Source organism: Carassius gibelio, chromosome A1 (genome assembly GCF_023724105.1).
Source record: "Carassius gibelio isolate Cgi1373 ecotype wild population from Czech Republic chromosome A1, carGib1.2-hapl.c, whole genome shotgun sequence".
Classification (NCBI taxonomy): Eukaryota; Metazoa; Chordata; class Actinopteri; order Cypriniformes; family Cyprinidae; genus Carassius; species Carassius gibelio.
In genome coordinates, this window is record NC_068371.1 from 17,713,104 (window position 1) to 17,728,908 (window position 15,805).

The following is a 15,805-nucleotide window of genomic DNA, read 5'->3' on the forward strand; positions in this document are numbered from 1 at the left end:
ATGAGGGAGAGTAAATGTTTACATCTTGCATCTTTCTTGTTCCAACCTGTTGTATTAACCAGTTTTCAGAGTGTCGGAAAAAAGGTTTCAATATAAAAGGCTTTGCTGTGTGCTGTACGGTTGGTTGTATGCATTATTTAGCAGAAGAACTGGGGACTGAATGAGCTTCCACTTAAACCACCTTTGTAACATAATGACTACCCCACGGTGCCCTCTTAAAATATTAAAGTGTGTTATATAACAAAAGACTTCCTCGTTATAACCAGTGATATGATTATTACCTGTTCTGCTGAATATGCCGGTCATGTAGGCTTTCTTTGAACAGCTGTTGGGAGTGTTAATTAATATGATTAATCTAATTATATTATGTCTGAGCAGACAGACTCAGCAGTTTGATACTAGATCTAATGTTGATGCGCATTTTTAATTTATTTTGATGTATGCATGTAGTTGATTTTTTTCACGCGTACACCATTTCGTGTTCAGATTTCAGATATTAATGTTGCTCCTTTCATCTAGAGGAGATTAACCAGATGAAAAAATACAATATGTAATTTAATATAAAAAATGTAATACCTTCACGAATCAAAACCAGGATTTAGAGACTATGGTGCTTCCTTCAATGTCAGCAGCAGCCACACCCAAAATAAGACACAAGAATCTCAACAGTTTTGGTCCACAAATCAATTTGATACTTTATTCATAAACCTAAGTTCATAGATTGTATAAATACTCTAATATAATCTACATCCTTCAGTAATTTCAATAAAAATAGCAAATAGAAATACAATAATTATAAAAAAGCAACAAGATTATTTTAAATGGGCTGTACAAAAATAAATAATGTTTGAATATTCTATACGAAACATGATACCTCATTACAAAGATACCTTCTCAGAAGGCAGGAGAGGAATACTTATGAAGTATTAGTAGGAGAGAAGTCCCTCACTATATCTCCATACAATCACACAGAACTAATCTGCACATACATAAAAACACAAAAACACACTCTCTTCTTGAGGTATAGAACCTCTGCTCTCTGGTCTCCCTTTCAGTTAAAAATATGATCCCTCTTGATCGGGTATGGCTTTGTAAAATGGTGAAAATATCAATCTAGGAAGCTAAACTTAAAGCTAATGTGCATTGTTAAACTTAGTTATGAGGAAATGCATACTAACTGTTGTGGTGTTTGAATAACAGCATGTGTGCCTAGCTGAGGTGAGATAGGGCGTTGATTTTTGGCAAGAAAAATGCATATGTTGAATATGTACTCCTAGTTAGCGTTAGCAACTTTGACATGTATAACCACTAGAGGGCGTTTATATGACCCTACTAATAAACTCTGTTTCAGTACTGCTTTTGACCCTGGCAATAGTTCCTTTATGTTCCTATATGCTCTCTTGTGACAAATGAATCCTTTCTGTCTAGTCCGGCTCAGACAGACGATAAAAATGCATAGCTGTTTCATATACTCTTTCATTTTTCATCCTATCATCATACACACCCATACACACTCAAAATCTAACATGCATGACATCAGCATCCAAAGCAGCAGAGGTGTCCGTATTCTTTTCCTCCATCACAGCTGTCAAGACAGGTACACAGTGTGCCAGCTTTGTGCCCTGTACCCAGTGTTGGATTTGTGGGATTTGAAACATTAAAAGAAGTTTGGTTGCAGTCTTTGTCATAATGGGCCCTTTGAATATAAAAACCTGTGTTGGTCAGCACCAGGTGCAACTTCAAGGTTGTTTCATGCCTCAGTGTTCAGTTTCAACAGGGAGTCAGGTTGCACAAATCAAGAAGAGGTCGTGGCCGATCTTTTGCGTTGCAGCTCTCGTTAGGCAAAGTGTGGCCATCATGTCTGATGCAGCGCAGTGGGCGCTTGCGGAAGCCTCTGCCACATGTTTTGGAGCAAGCAGACCACTCACCGAGCAACCAGGATGGGCAAGCATGCAGAGCACATGGTTGTGACGAAGCAGGGCGCAGCTCTTCAGGACAGTCTTTTGATTGGCGGCCGTAAGCATCAAGACAGATGACGTCCCGATTTTGGATACCACTGCCACAGGTCTGGGAACAGGGTCCCCACTCACGTAGGGCCCATTCAGCATCTCCTGCTTCACTAATAACATTAATTGATGGCCGTTTTGACCCGCTGGGGCGTGGTGCAAAGTAACTGTATTTTAGACGAGGTCGGGAGGAATCACTGACTGATAACACTTGGATAATAAGAGGCTCAGGAAGGGGAGCAAAGCTTCGCAGGCGCTCTAGTGTGGCAGAGGAACCACTGTAGCCCAGCAGTGCACCTTTCAGAGATATGTCAGTTTCTAAAGTAGTCAGCTTATAGTCACCATTCAGTAGGTACGTGCCATCTTGCAGGCGAACTGCTAGGAAGCTATTGTCGTGGCGTCGACCTCCAAGAGAGTGCTGCTTAACATCTAGGTGTGTGGCACCAGCTGGTATCGTCACTACATCTTGGTAGCCCGCTCTAGTTAAAAAACAAACAAAGGTTAGTTTAAATCAAAATTTGACTTACTTTGGGAAATCTTAGGTGCAGATTTTAGACTTACCTAGCATGTTGCATTGATCCAGAAACTTTCTTGCAAGTTGATCCATCTCCTCCACAGATGCCACATTTGTCAAAAAGTTTATTTGAGCCAATGACCCGGTCACAACCAGCTTTCACACACTGGCCTTGGACGCAAACTGAGGTGGAATCTGGGGTGCATGGTGTTCCATCAGCCACCTGAAGATATTGGAAGGAACCTCAAGATTAAATATTGGCAAAAGTACACTTGCATCCACTAAACCATTGTTAGATTTTACAACACTTGGTGGGTCTGTCTAATTGGGATACTCACCTTTGGCTTCAGAATGAAGAAGTAACCTGTTCCCTTTGCTCGACACACCAACTTGCAGCGGTCCTTGGGAGACACCCCTGCATACTTTGGTACCCACTCGACACCTTCTCCTGAGCCAAATGACACCTGAGAGGAGATGTCATTGTGGGCCAAACACTGCTCCTCACGGAATGTCAAACCTGTGCAAACAAATACATTTGAGTATCATGCAGCTTGCATCTGGTTGCATTGGTTGCAGGAACAGTGATAGGACTATCCCATACCATTGCTATCAGGGCAGGCTTCGGTGTTGCATGAGCGATACTGAATTCTCTTGCCTTCACAGTATTTGCCTCCATTTTTGGGTAGGGGATTGTCACAGTCCCTGAAAGAGTATTGCACACCTCCTCCACAGGTACGTGAGCAATCTCCCCAAGGTCCCCAGGTTCCCCATCCGCCATTGACTGGAGTCTTAAAGAAGACAAGACAGAACCATCATCAGTCACACATCAGAATTGCATCAATTACATATGACAACAAATGGCACACCAAATGGTACTCACCTGATATTTGGCAGCCTCAGACTTGCTCAAACATTGGCCTGCCATACAGTAGCTATTTGATCCGCAAGGTGTTCCATCTGCCCATGGAAAGTTCTTGGTTTGGCAGACAAGCAAGCCATTTGCAGATGTGACGGTGCACCAAAGGGCAGCACAAGTGGTGCTCAGGTCAGGACAGTGCTGGGACTCCTCTCCAAATGTGAGATGGCACTGTCTGTTAACATCATAAACTGAACCTGGCAGAGCCTGAGGTAGCTGCTGCGGCTTCTGGGGCTTGTCCAGTAAACACTGACCATGGCCATTGTCCAGAAATGATGTGACCATCAGGGCACTGCAAGGAGACCAGGGCTTTAGCTGGTCCAGATTTGACAGGGTTGAGGCCATCATGTGGGCACTCCAGTGGTCGCCATTAACACTAGCACATTGTTTAGCATCGTCATGGGGCATATTGAACACATGACCTGCAAGAGAAGCACAATTATTTACTTGCTCTGCACCTGCTTAGTTTTTATATAGAAACATGGGGATGTGCCTACCAAGCTCATGCGTGACTGTAAAGGCTGCCTGCAGACCGTCATCTTCAATGATTGAGCAACTTCGATCAGGATCACACACAGTGCCAACATCTGCCATCCCTAGCGTGTCACAGGAGTGAGCTCCACAAAGATCCTGAAATGAACAGCGTTCATAAATATGAGCCATGCTACATAATTACTGGTTTTTACTGTCGTCCAGACCAGGAGTAGTATACTTAGTGAAACCTACCTGTCTGGTGAACAGTACTGCTGTGTCGTAGTGCTCTGGGTTCCGGTCACTTGATGGGTTGTGCTGTCTTTGCCACTGGCAGAAGTTTCTAAGTGTAAGCGCTGCATTGGAGGACACCTGGGGACCGTGTTCTTCATCATAAACAACAAGTAGCTTCACAACTGCCAGAGTGATCGAATTCAGAATGGTAGGGTGTCGATATAGACGAGATGCCACTGCCATGATGGTCAGCAAATAAGGTTTGAGCCCAGCACCATGAAACTCTACCATTGACTGGTCTGCCACAATCATGATCTCCAAATAGCGAGGAGTGGACACAAAGCGGCGAGATCTGTGGTGTGCTGAAGGATAAGAAGATCATTAAAGCCATTAGTCAACTGATTTAAAAAAAAGTGAAATCTAAATCAGATTCAATCCTTATCATATATATATATATATATATATATATATATATATATATATATATATATATATATATATAACAAGAGGCTTCAGCTAGCCTGGTCTAACCATATTTTTCTACTTATTGCTAGTCACTGGCAAATTATATTAGGGAGAGGTATATTTTCATTCTACAGTGCATTTTATTGTACATTTATTTGTATAAGCCTGTGAGTACAAGATGATGTCATCAATATTTTTGGTTTTCTTGGAACTTAAAAGCTGTATTTTAAATGTGTGTCAACTTTTTATGAGTCCATAAAGATGCCTTAAAGCTATCAAACTTAAATGCAGTGTTGACTGGACAAAGTAAGGTAAAATGTAATGGTATCTTATAACTGAAAAAGATACAGAGAACCGTGTACTTCCAAAGATAGAACGCTTTTAGGAGTTAGTGCTGAGCATGCCTGCTTCTTTTGACTAAGATTCTACTGCGCACTGCTAATTACGTCTCCAAAACATGCTCACTTCCACGAAAACTGTTGGCGGAAATCTGGTGCTGATCTGCGCAACATGAGGTACCAGGAGGAGAACTTCCACGTCTCTCCAGCCCATTCTCTCCCGCCTCACACTCCCACTCCCCTAACCCTCAACTCTACGTCCTACGTCCCCTTGCCTCCTCCTGCTTATGTGTAGAGATTTCTGCCCTCTCCAAGTTAACCCCAACTTCGCTTCTGGAGACGGCTTATCTGCACTTTAGAAAAACCTTCTATCTTTAAGATTAGTTTAAACGGGCACACGGAACGTGTGCTGTTTGCAGGTGATGTATTTCTCAACTAAAAATTCATAAATACATCCCTGGCGATTTGGTGTTTAATGATCTAATGAAGACGCAGAACTCTCTAACCTGCTTAATTCACTCCTCATGCGCCAGCGCGCACCGAATGACGCGGAGTCACCGAGTTTATAGGGGTTACCAGGGGCGTTTAAAGAATTATTACTGAAAAAATAATAATACAAAAGTATGACAAAATTTTCCTGTTACAAAATCGATAATTATGAACTTCTTCATAATTTCTTCAAGAAAAATTCTGCTACATTTACCATTAGACTCGGATGATATGGGCTCTGTGTCGGATTTGGTTGCATATGGTTTCTCGGTGATCCGTTCCTCCTCCTCGTTCACCCCACACTTCGAACCGTTCTCCTCAGCTAAGAACCCCCGCTTTCTTCTGCGAATGAAATGAGTGTCTCCATCTGAAGCCTCTCCGCTGGCGTTTGCGGGTTGAATGAAATACTCTTCACCGCCGACATAGAAGCCGCCCCGCAGTCCATGGCACAGATTGATTGCCGCAGCGGAAAGTTCTTCTGCGTTCACGGTTCCCGAGAAGAAGCACCGCGCCTCTCCCGTGCTGTCAACTTCCTCGGACTCCGGTTTTCCGACCATCTGGAAGACAAACCCAGGCGCTAAAAAGGCATGGTCCTGTTCCAGCACCAACACCATCCGATTTCCAAACACGTCCAAGCGATAGATACGTTTCTCGGATTTCTCTTCCCGAGCGTCTGCTGTGTGGGTCGGTTTGGTGTCGTGCAAATCGAGCCGGACCGGCACCACGGTGCTTTCCTCCCACGAGCTCTGCGCCGCGTTTACGCACAGGGCTGCAATTAAACCCAGTATGACGCGCAGAAAATACATTATATTCCTGTCGGGGTTTTAGGAGCAAAACACAAGATAATGATGGACCCAATAAAAATCCTCACAAAGTTTCAGTTCTTTGAGAATTTGACTCCAAAAGCAGGTACACCGAATATCACAGAAAAAAAAATAAAATAAAAAATAAATAGCCTAACTGTAGCTAATAGGCACCAATCCAAGCTTAAATGGTCTTCGAATGGAAATAAATAAAATGAACGCGTATCTAGCAGCACTTAAAAGTTGAAAATCACGAGAAGAGTCAAAAGTGGTCTTGGAGAATATCCCTCACGGTCTCTTCGAGTTTCAGACCTCCTGTCTTAGAAGCGAGACCCTGCTCTCTATATATGCTCCAACACAGGACCACCCCTTTCCTGAAGCCCATTTGATCTGCTTCAGCCACATCTAGTAGCCTACGCAACAGAGTGCTGGAGCAAAGCCACAATCATCAATCATCAGAGCACAACTCTTACGGCCCAAAACTTCTCTTCTGACTCCTATTTTAGTCATTTTCTACTTCTCATCAGTCTATACCTGCGTTTTACATTCACGTGGCTTCTATAACTTGCATTGTCCATTGAAACACTAAGATTAAGTTCAGTAATATGTTAATTCAACACAAGGATACTGAGGACATCAGGAGACATGAATCTCCTCACAAGTGATGGTGACTCAGATAGAGGGGGACAGCTGAGCCGCTCCTGAAACCGGCTCCCAAACGCTTCATGTGTGGACTCAGACTCAATAAAAAATTAATAACGAGCGGATTACCGCTTAATTTCGGAGGAAATAGTTTGTGTCGCGCGCGTTTAATGGATCACATTTAATTTAGTTGGCCAGTGAGCTTCAAAGAGAAGGTGCAGTCCGAGAGCAAACACTAAGTTTTCTGAGTTAAGAGGAATATAATGGATATGGAATGTGGACTTATAAAACATGATGATTCAGTCTTAGGCTATAATATAAAGTTAGATTTCATTATTGTGAAGCATCTCTGATGTTTAATTGCAGGCATTGCTGAGATCTCTTCTGAAACTCTCAAGGATGCGTTATGCTTACTACGCAGAATCACTATATTTACTATAAGTTCATTTTTACATGAATATGCATCATATTATAAACTAATGAATAGTTTTCAGTCAATCCTCAAGTTGACAGTCCACCTTAACTGCTTTTTGGAACCAGCTGGGTGTTTAAAATCTTTTTTGGAAGTTCAACACAAAACCACTAGATGGAAGCAGAACCCTACAATTAATTCATTCACGTTTGCCATTTTTAACCCCGTGTATTAGATAACCTCTACATAGACATGGACATGGACTTTATTATTATTATTATTAATTTTAAAAGTGTCTTAAATAATATTATATTATAAAATTGCATTTATATGACAATTATATTCTATTAATATTCAATAGTACAATAAAACGTTTAAGAATAAAGTATAATGACACATTTTAGGTCAACTACTCACTTTTACAGTAACTTTATTGTAATAATAAAAAATGAAAACACATATGTTGGAATGTAAGTGGCATAATCAGTTCATGTTTAGTTTTATGTGGATATTATTTGATGTTTTCCTAATGTAGCGCATCCCCTTAACCTTTAAGAGGACAGAACACCTGGTTCTGACAGTGTGACTATATATTAATATTACTCCTATTACCCTGTTTGGCTACTGTAACACAGATTAACTAGGTTTATACTCCCATAGTAATATTACTATATAGCATGGGAATTAAACCAACATAGAATAACCTCGATCAACACAAAGAAGCACCGCACCCCTCCCGCGCTGTAAGGATGAAAAAGTTAACAATTAGATTTTTTTATAACCAAAAGGGAAAAATTTGAAGAATTAAATTTGCGTCTAATTAAAGACTGAAAGGAATTATCCAAATTGTGTATTTTACTTTTGATAAATACCTATACCATAATGTCTTATGAAAATGACATTTAAAGGGTTAGTTCACCCAAAAATAAAAATTAAGCTCGATTCGGACTGTAATTGTTTCTCACGTGGACGTGTCACCTCAGTGATAAAACTCATGGATTCGGATGGAAATCTATTCACAGAGGAGGAGTGAGTTCTGTGATCCTTACAAACCTGAGAACGCACTGCTCATGTTACCAGTCACATAATTGTCTGCTGTAAACGATATTTATTTTATTTGCAAAATGTATTCTTATTGTGTAAAATGCATTTAAAATACTTATGTAAAATGAATTCTTATTATTCTAAGCATATTTTATAATATATAATCCTATTTACTATTTGATTATTTAAATCTCTTGTTTAAAAATATGCACTATAGTTTTAATTATACCCTGTAAAGTAGGTTTTATATCAGTTTCTAATAAACATTTTAAAACTGTATTGCATACCTGCTGCTGCAATAATAAAGACTCATTTCGAATGTTTAGGTGCTTTTATTTTCTTTCTGCTCCTAGTTGCTGCTCCCAGTTCTGAACTATTGTTCTTTTAAATACTTTCCAGCATTTCAGAAATAAATATGTATGCAAATTACACCGAAGTACAAAGTTAATGAACCTTACGGTGTTCTGGAGTGCTTAAAAAGGGATTAGCACTGAATTTTGAATTGACTTCTTGTAAACTCAGAGATGTAGATTCGGACGGCAATTAAATTACCACACGACCTCTGTGTTTGTCACAAAACAGTAGGTAATTTGACCAGGGATTTTTACGGGGGTGGCGAGAGCAAAGCACCGACATCTTGGACTCGGACGGCAATTAAATCACTGGGTACCCCCTGTAAATGGTGAAAATCACTTACGTTCCCCTGAGAAACAATTACCATCCAAATAGGGCTTTAGAATGTGTTTTACTTACCCTATATGACTTTCTTCTTTCAGACGAATCCATTCTGAGTTGTATTAAAAGTTGTCCAGGCTATTTCAAGCTCTATCATTGCAGTCAGCTGATGTTGCAGTTGATGCTGTAGTAAATCCATACAAGAAAAATATCCTTATTTCAAACATAATAAACACTTTTCTCTCACTTCTGTTATCTGTCATACGTGGAAGCCGTTCTGATGGATGACACAGCACGTATGCGCAGCGCACTCTTCTGAATATGCTATGATTCAAAGTTTCCTTAATTTATAAGCAAAGTTTCCTTACTTTAGCAAAGGAAAACCTCTTGGCTTATTTCAAAATTCTCTGATATTTTTCTTTGCAAATCCTCCTGGTTGTACTTCTAATTCTTTACCGGCATTTATTTTTTCTTCTCTCTCTGCGTTCGCCACTAATGCTGACTAATGCTAATGCTGTCACGCAATGCTGACATCTTATGTCATCCGCCGGAATGGCTTCCTCATATGACAGATAATGGAAGCGAGAGAAAAGTGTGTATTATGCTTGAAATATAAATATCTTTCTTACAAAAATGCATGGATTCACTACAAGAGGCATTTATTCATAAGGCAATAGTTATGGCCTCTTTTCACCTATGGTCCCAGCACTCAATATCTGACTCTTGGTATTACTTGCCTTTCTGTGCCGCTTTATTTCGATACAATATGTGCCACATATTTGAATTGTGGCTGACAAAACTGGCACTTTTCTATAGACACTTTGAGCCCATATTCTTCCAGCCGATACAACACTTACAGCAAGCAGCTTTTCCTCATGCTCTTCTAATGTATGCCCAAAGACAACAAGGCCGTCCAGATATACAATGACCTGGAGAAGATGCATACCCACCTCGACTCTCTCTATTAGCCGCTGTAATGTGTCTGGAGGCCCTGTGATCCCCTGTAGCATGCATTTGAACTGGTAAAAACCCAAAGGACAGATGAACACAGTTTTTTCCTTGTCCTCGTCAGCCATATCAATCTGGAAAACAGCCACTACACAAGTCTAAGACATATAACCATTTGCTTCCAGTACAAAGCATTATCCATTCTGGGATGGGTATATTGGGCAGGAATTATTCTGGAATTCAAAGTCATGTAGTCTATGCACATACGAATGGTCAGACGCTGACATCAATTCCTGTTTTTTGCTGCCATGTGTCTTGAGTTTGAGATCTGAATTGTCGATAATTCTTTAGTGATTTTTTTCTTCTCTTAAAAATCTATGTTATACACCATCTTTTTGTTTCTATAATGTGTGAATATATCCTCTATTGTATTCACAACAAAAACAATGCGAGCGACTTATCACTAGTTTTATTTTGTGATGTACTTCACTCCAGTGCTGGGACCCCACGGACCCTGGACCCTGCATCCACAGCGGAGGACTCACATGAGCCATGCCTTGGCGATGACTTCTCCCCCTCTGGTCTTTGAGATCTCCACCTGGAACCCGCTTCGCTCCTCTCCGCAAGACGGAACATGATGCTGTGATCATCGGATACTCCATCGTCCGACACGTCCATGCTAGGTTAGGTAAAGTGCACAATCACTGTTTCCAAACTAAATAAACTTATCACTGCATCTAAACCAACAACATGTTTATTAGATCCTATACCCACTGAATTACTCAGAAGCAGAAGAACTGCTTCTCAATATCATTAACTCATCGTTATCTTTAGGTCACGTCACAAAACCATTCAAGCTCGCAGTAATTAAGCCTCTTATTAAGAAACCACAACTAGACTAAATTATAGGTCGAGTCAGGTCCCCGTTGACTTTCCAGAGTCGAGTCAGGTCCTCGTGGACCCTCCAGAGTGGAGTCAGGTTCCCATTGACCCTCCAGAGTCGAGTCAGGTTCCCGTTGACCCTCCAGAGTCGAATCAGGTTCAAGTTGACTCTCCAGAGTCGAGTCAGGTGCTCGGGGACCCTCCAGAGTCAGGGTTAGTCACTGTTGACCTTCCAGAGTCAGGGCTAGTCACCGTTGACCTTCCAGGGTCAGGGCTAGTCACCGTTGACCTTCCAGGGTCAGGGCTAGTCACCGTCGACACTCCGGAGTCAAGCTAAGTCACCGGTGAAATTCATGGACAAAGGCAAATCAGCAGTGTTCTTCATGGGCAAGGTCAAGTCACCGACTATCTTCATGGGGAAAGGCAAGTCACCATTGATCTTCATGAACAAATGCAAGTCACCAGTGATCATCATGAACAAAGGCAAGTCACCAATGATCTTCATGAACAAATGCAAGTCACCAATGATCTTCATGAACAAAAGCAAGTCACCATTGATCTTCATGAAAAAATGCAAGTCACCAATGATCTTCATGAACAAATGCAAGTCACCAATGATCTTCATGAACAAATGCAAGTCACCAATGATCTTCATGAACAAATGCAAGTCACCAATGATCTTCATGAGCAGAGTCAAGTCAGCATTGATCTTCTGGAATCCAGTCTAAACACCAAGGGATTACCAGAGCCTCCCCACGTCTCTGCTGAACTGCTGAACTACCAGAGCCTCTCCACGTCTCTGCTGAACTACCAGAGCCTCTCCACGTCTCTGCTGAACTACCAGAGCCTCTCCAAATCTCTGCTGAACTACCAGAGCCACTCCACGTCTCTGCTGAACTACCAGAGCCACTCCACGTCTCTGCTGAACTACCAGAGCCTCTCCACATCTCTGCTGAACTACCAGAGCCTCTCCACGTCTCTGCTGAACTACCAGAGCCTCTCCACATCTCTGCTGAACTACCAGAGCCTCTCCACGTCTCTGTTGAAGTACTAGAGCCTCTTCATGTCTCTGCTGAACTACTAGAGCCTCTCCTCGTCTCGGCTGAACTACCAGAGTCTCTCCTCGCCTCTGCGGAACTTCCAGAGCCTCATCACGTCTCAGCCGAACTCTCTGAACGCTCGACTGATCCTGTCGTGGCCACGGAGGCTACCCTTAACTTGTTCATGTTCTCTGTTTCAGACTTGGCCAACGAGACTTGCTCTACAGGTCAATTAAATCCCACTGTGGTGGTCTTCGGCTCCGCCCTGGGGGGCTTCTGTCCCGACCACATGGTTGTGGTGGTCTTCTGCTCTGCCCTGGGGGGCTTCGGTCTCGACCACACGGTTGTGGTGGTCTTCTGCTCCGCCCTGGGGGGCTTTGGTCTAGACCACACGGACATGGTGGTCTTCTGCTCCGCCCTGGGGGACTTCTGTCTCGACCACACGGATGTGGTGGTCCTCTGCACCTCCCGGGTGAGCCTCTGTCTCGACCACATGGATATGGTGGTCTTCTGCTCCACCCTGGAATCCGGCCCGGTCAGCACAGTCCTGGGTCCCTGAACGCCCTGACCCACCCTGATCTCCTGTTGTGTTGTTTTTTTTTTCACTTCCTGTCCCTGTTCCCCTCTGTGAGCCTGGCCCTCCATCCCTCCCCCTGATCCTCCACCGGTCCACCTCCCTCCTGGTCTCCCTGTTTTGTGTTTGCACTTCTGGTATCTGTTCCCCGATTTACATGTTCCTCTTGTCTCTGGTTTCCCCATTTTACCTGGCCCTCCGTCCCTCCCCCTGAGCCTCCACCTGTCCACCTCCCTCCTGGTCTCTTGTATTGTCAGTCTCGTCTTGGAGCATCTGGTAGCCGCTCCGTGGGTTGGGTATTGTCACAGTGTCTGGTTTGTGTTCCCTGGGTAACCACTAGATGTCCTACTTCCCCACAGTGTCTGTCACTTCCTGAACCACATTCCCCATGATCTCTGTCTCCTCATTGCACTCAGCTGTCACGAGTCATTAATCATTGCACTCAGCCAATTCCCCATTAGCACTGTTATTTCCCTGTGTATTTATACCCTGTCTGTTTTAGTATGTGTCACGGAGTCCTTGTAGTATTCACACCAATTCTTAGTCTAGTTCTTGCCTGTTTGTTTTGTGTCTCTTCGTGTTTGAATGGTTACTTTGGTTTTGACCCCTGCCTGGACTGGATAACGATTTGGATAACCCCAATAAAATACATACCTGCACTTGGATCTCTCTCTGTGTTTTCCTGTGTCCTGATCGTGACAGATGCAGTGCTGTCTAAGGGCCCGAAGATCACGGGCATCCAGTATGGTTTTCCGGCCTTGACCCCTACGCACAGAGATCGTTCCAGATTCTCTGAATCTTTGGATGATATTACGCACTGTAGATGATGATAACTTCAAAATGGGAAGTTGTGTTAAAATGACTTCTGAAAAACACTGCCACTCTGAGAGGCTCTTTTTATACCCAATCATGTTGCCAATTGACCTAATAAGTTGCAAATCGGTCCTCTATTGCTCCTTATATGTACATTTAACTTTTCAGGCCTCTTATTGTTACCACACCAAACTTTTTTGGAATGTGTAGCCCTCATGAAATCCAAAATGAGCCAATATTTGGCATTGCATTTCAAAATGTCTCACTTTCAACATCTGATATGTTATCTATATTCAATTGTGAATAGTTTATGAGATTTGTAAATTATTCCATTCTTTTTTTACTCTCAATTTGTATAGTGTCACAACTTTTTTGGAACCGGGTTTATTTTATAATATAATATAATATAATATAATATAGTTTAACAAACTATATAATATAAACACACTTATTCAGTGGTTATATCTCCTATATCTCTAGGTTCACCATAACTCTGAAAGGGGGCATCAACTGAGTTCGAATGCTACCTGACTCATAAAACCTTACAAATATCACAATACATGGGAAAAGGTATTAATGTGCTTAATAATAACATGTACTGGGTTACTCTAATGTAAAGGGGTCACATGATGCGATTTCTAATTTTTCCTTTCTCTGTTACAAGCTCTTGGTGCATAAAGAAGATCTGTAAAGTTGCAAAGATTAAAGTCTCAAATCAAAAGAGATATTCTTTATAAAAGTTAACACTCTGCCATGCCCCCCTGAAACGGCTCATTCTAACACGCCCCCAAATGTCTATGTCACCATGTGGAAATATTTATGTAATGCATCAGTGTTGAAGCAGTCATCACAGTGAAGTCAGCTGTCTTAACCATCCGTGGCTTGTGTACTGAAAACACATATGAGCTTCTCTGTTCCCCTTTCAGGGTTGAACTGATGGTAAAACGAAGGACATTATTAACTGTCTTCAAATTAATTTTTTAAGATGAAGCTCGCGATTATGGAAAGGGGCATTATGTTTCCGATGAGTGCTTGTGGTGTTCGGCCAATCACAGTGCACTGGGTCAGTCTGCTAATCAGAGCAGACTGCGCTTATCGAAAAGGAGGGACTTTGTAAAAAATGACACGTTTGAGAGAGGCAGGGCCTAGAGGTCCTACAATAATGTACAGTATTTAAAAAAAAAAAGTTTTTTGAACATTAAAGCATGTCAACATATTCTGTTACACCAGATACACAAAATAATGATCTTTAAAAAAGCATCATATGACCCCTTTAGGTCAGTCAAACAGCAGGTGGCACACCAATATCAAATTCTTAGCTGCATTATTCAAATCAATCTTTCTTAATATGTGCAGCAAAAACTAGTATAGTAGGCCTACAATTGTTTCAGCACTACAAAGAATATCAATGAATGATTTGAGGAGGTCTAATATGTTTTAACAGTATCCACCTTAGTTTATTCCGTAAGAGCAGGTGCAGCCATTTGTAAATTTAATGTATCTGGATTCCGGTTTTATCTACTGTTTTGATGCTGGATATTGCAAACTTGTGTTTCTTACCATATTATTTTAACATATTATCTTAATTATGAACAAATTGTTTTGTACTGCAAACAGTTTTACCATTTACTGGACATTGTTGTTCTTCTCATTCTTTCCATATAGCAGCTAATGAACCGTAAGTCTCGCACATTCACAGAAAAGGCTTACTTCTCCTTTGAAATATAAGGTGGATACCATAGGCAGCGATTTATGTTTATGTTTCCGCCGGTGGGTGCCCCCTACTTTTTCTTTCTTTTGAAAGTGCAAATATTATCAACAAAATATAATTCCTTGAATAAATGATATGGGCTCATAGTGTTTAACTAGGCCTGTACTTGGTGTTTGTTTTTTAAGTCCTTTTCTCCATGCAGTGCTGTGCTTGATGAAGATAGTGAACCGCAAAACAAAAGAGTCGAGTAGTCAGACATTCGATAGTCATAAATAATGATGTCAACACACAGGGGAAATGTGCAACAGGCACTTAGCAAATGCAAATAGGGTAAATAATGTTTTGTGTTCTGATTAAAATAAAGTTAACGTTGGCTGGCCGCAAATCACGTTGTTTATCTTATCAGAGCTGTTACACTGGAGATTAATCTGTTTAATCCCACCGGTCACAAAAGTGAATGTAAAAAAGGTTTTAATTTATAAAGCTCTAAAAACCTTACTGACTGATGCATTAGTGCACTTCCTGCAAATATGGAAAAAATTAAGCATCTCAATTAAATATGTGCAGTTTCACATAATTAGTGCAAAATGTCACATGACCAGAGAAGTTTATTTCCTGTTTGCATCATGAGAAGAGGATCGCTGCATCAAAGCTCCAACAGTAAAGGCTAGTAAAGTATCGTAACATTAATATATGAATGTACAGATGATCTTTAGGGTGTCTAGTATTAATATATGCATTCACATTTATTTATTTTGGTTGAGTGTGGTCATAGAATGAGGAAACATGTCGATGGTCACAAGTGACCCATGGGATAACATAATAAAA

General features: G+C 41.5%; 1 protein-coding gene across 1 annotated transcript; it reads right to left on the minus strand.

The window, feature by feature from the left end:
* Positions 1 to 675: 675 nt before the first annotated feature.
* LOC127998113 (A disintegrin and metalloproteinase with thrombospondin motifs 1-like) lies at positions 676 to 6,540 on the minus strand. Its single transcript, XM_052592123.1, has 8 exons — positions 5,648 to 6,540; positions 4,163 to 4,503; positions 3,934 to 4,066; positions 3,401 to 3,858; positions 3,122 to 3,308; positions 2,859 to 3,037; positions 2,568 to 2,743; positions 676 to 2,485 (listed from the first exon to the last, which is right to left on the minus strand). The coding sequence occupies exons 1-8, from the start codon at positions 6,237 to 6,239 to the stop codon at positions 1,771 to 1,773; spliced, it is 2,781 nt and encodes a 926-aa protein (XP_052448083.1). The 5' UTR covers positions 6,240 to 6,540; the 3' UTR covers positions 676 to 1,770.
* Between the last annotated feature and the right edge of the window lie 9,265 nt (positions 6,541 to 15,805).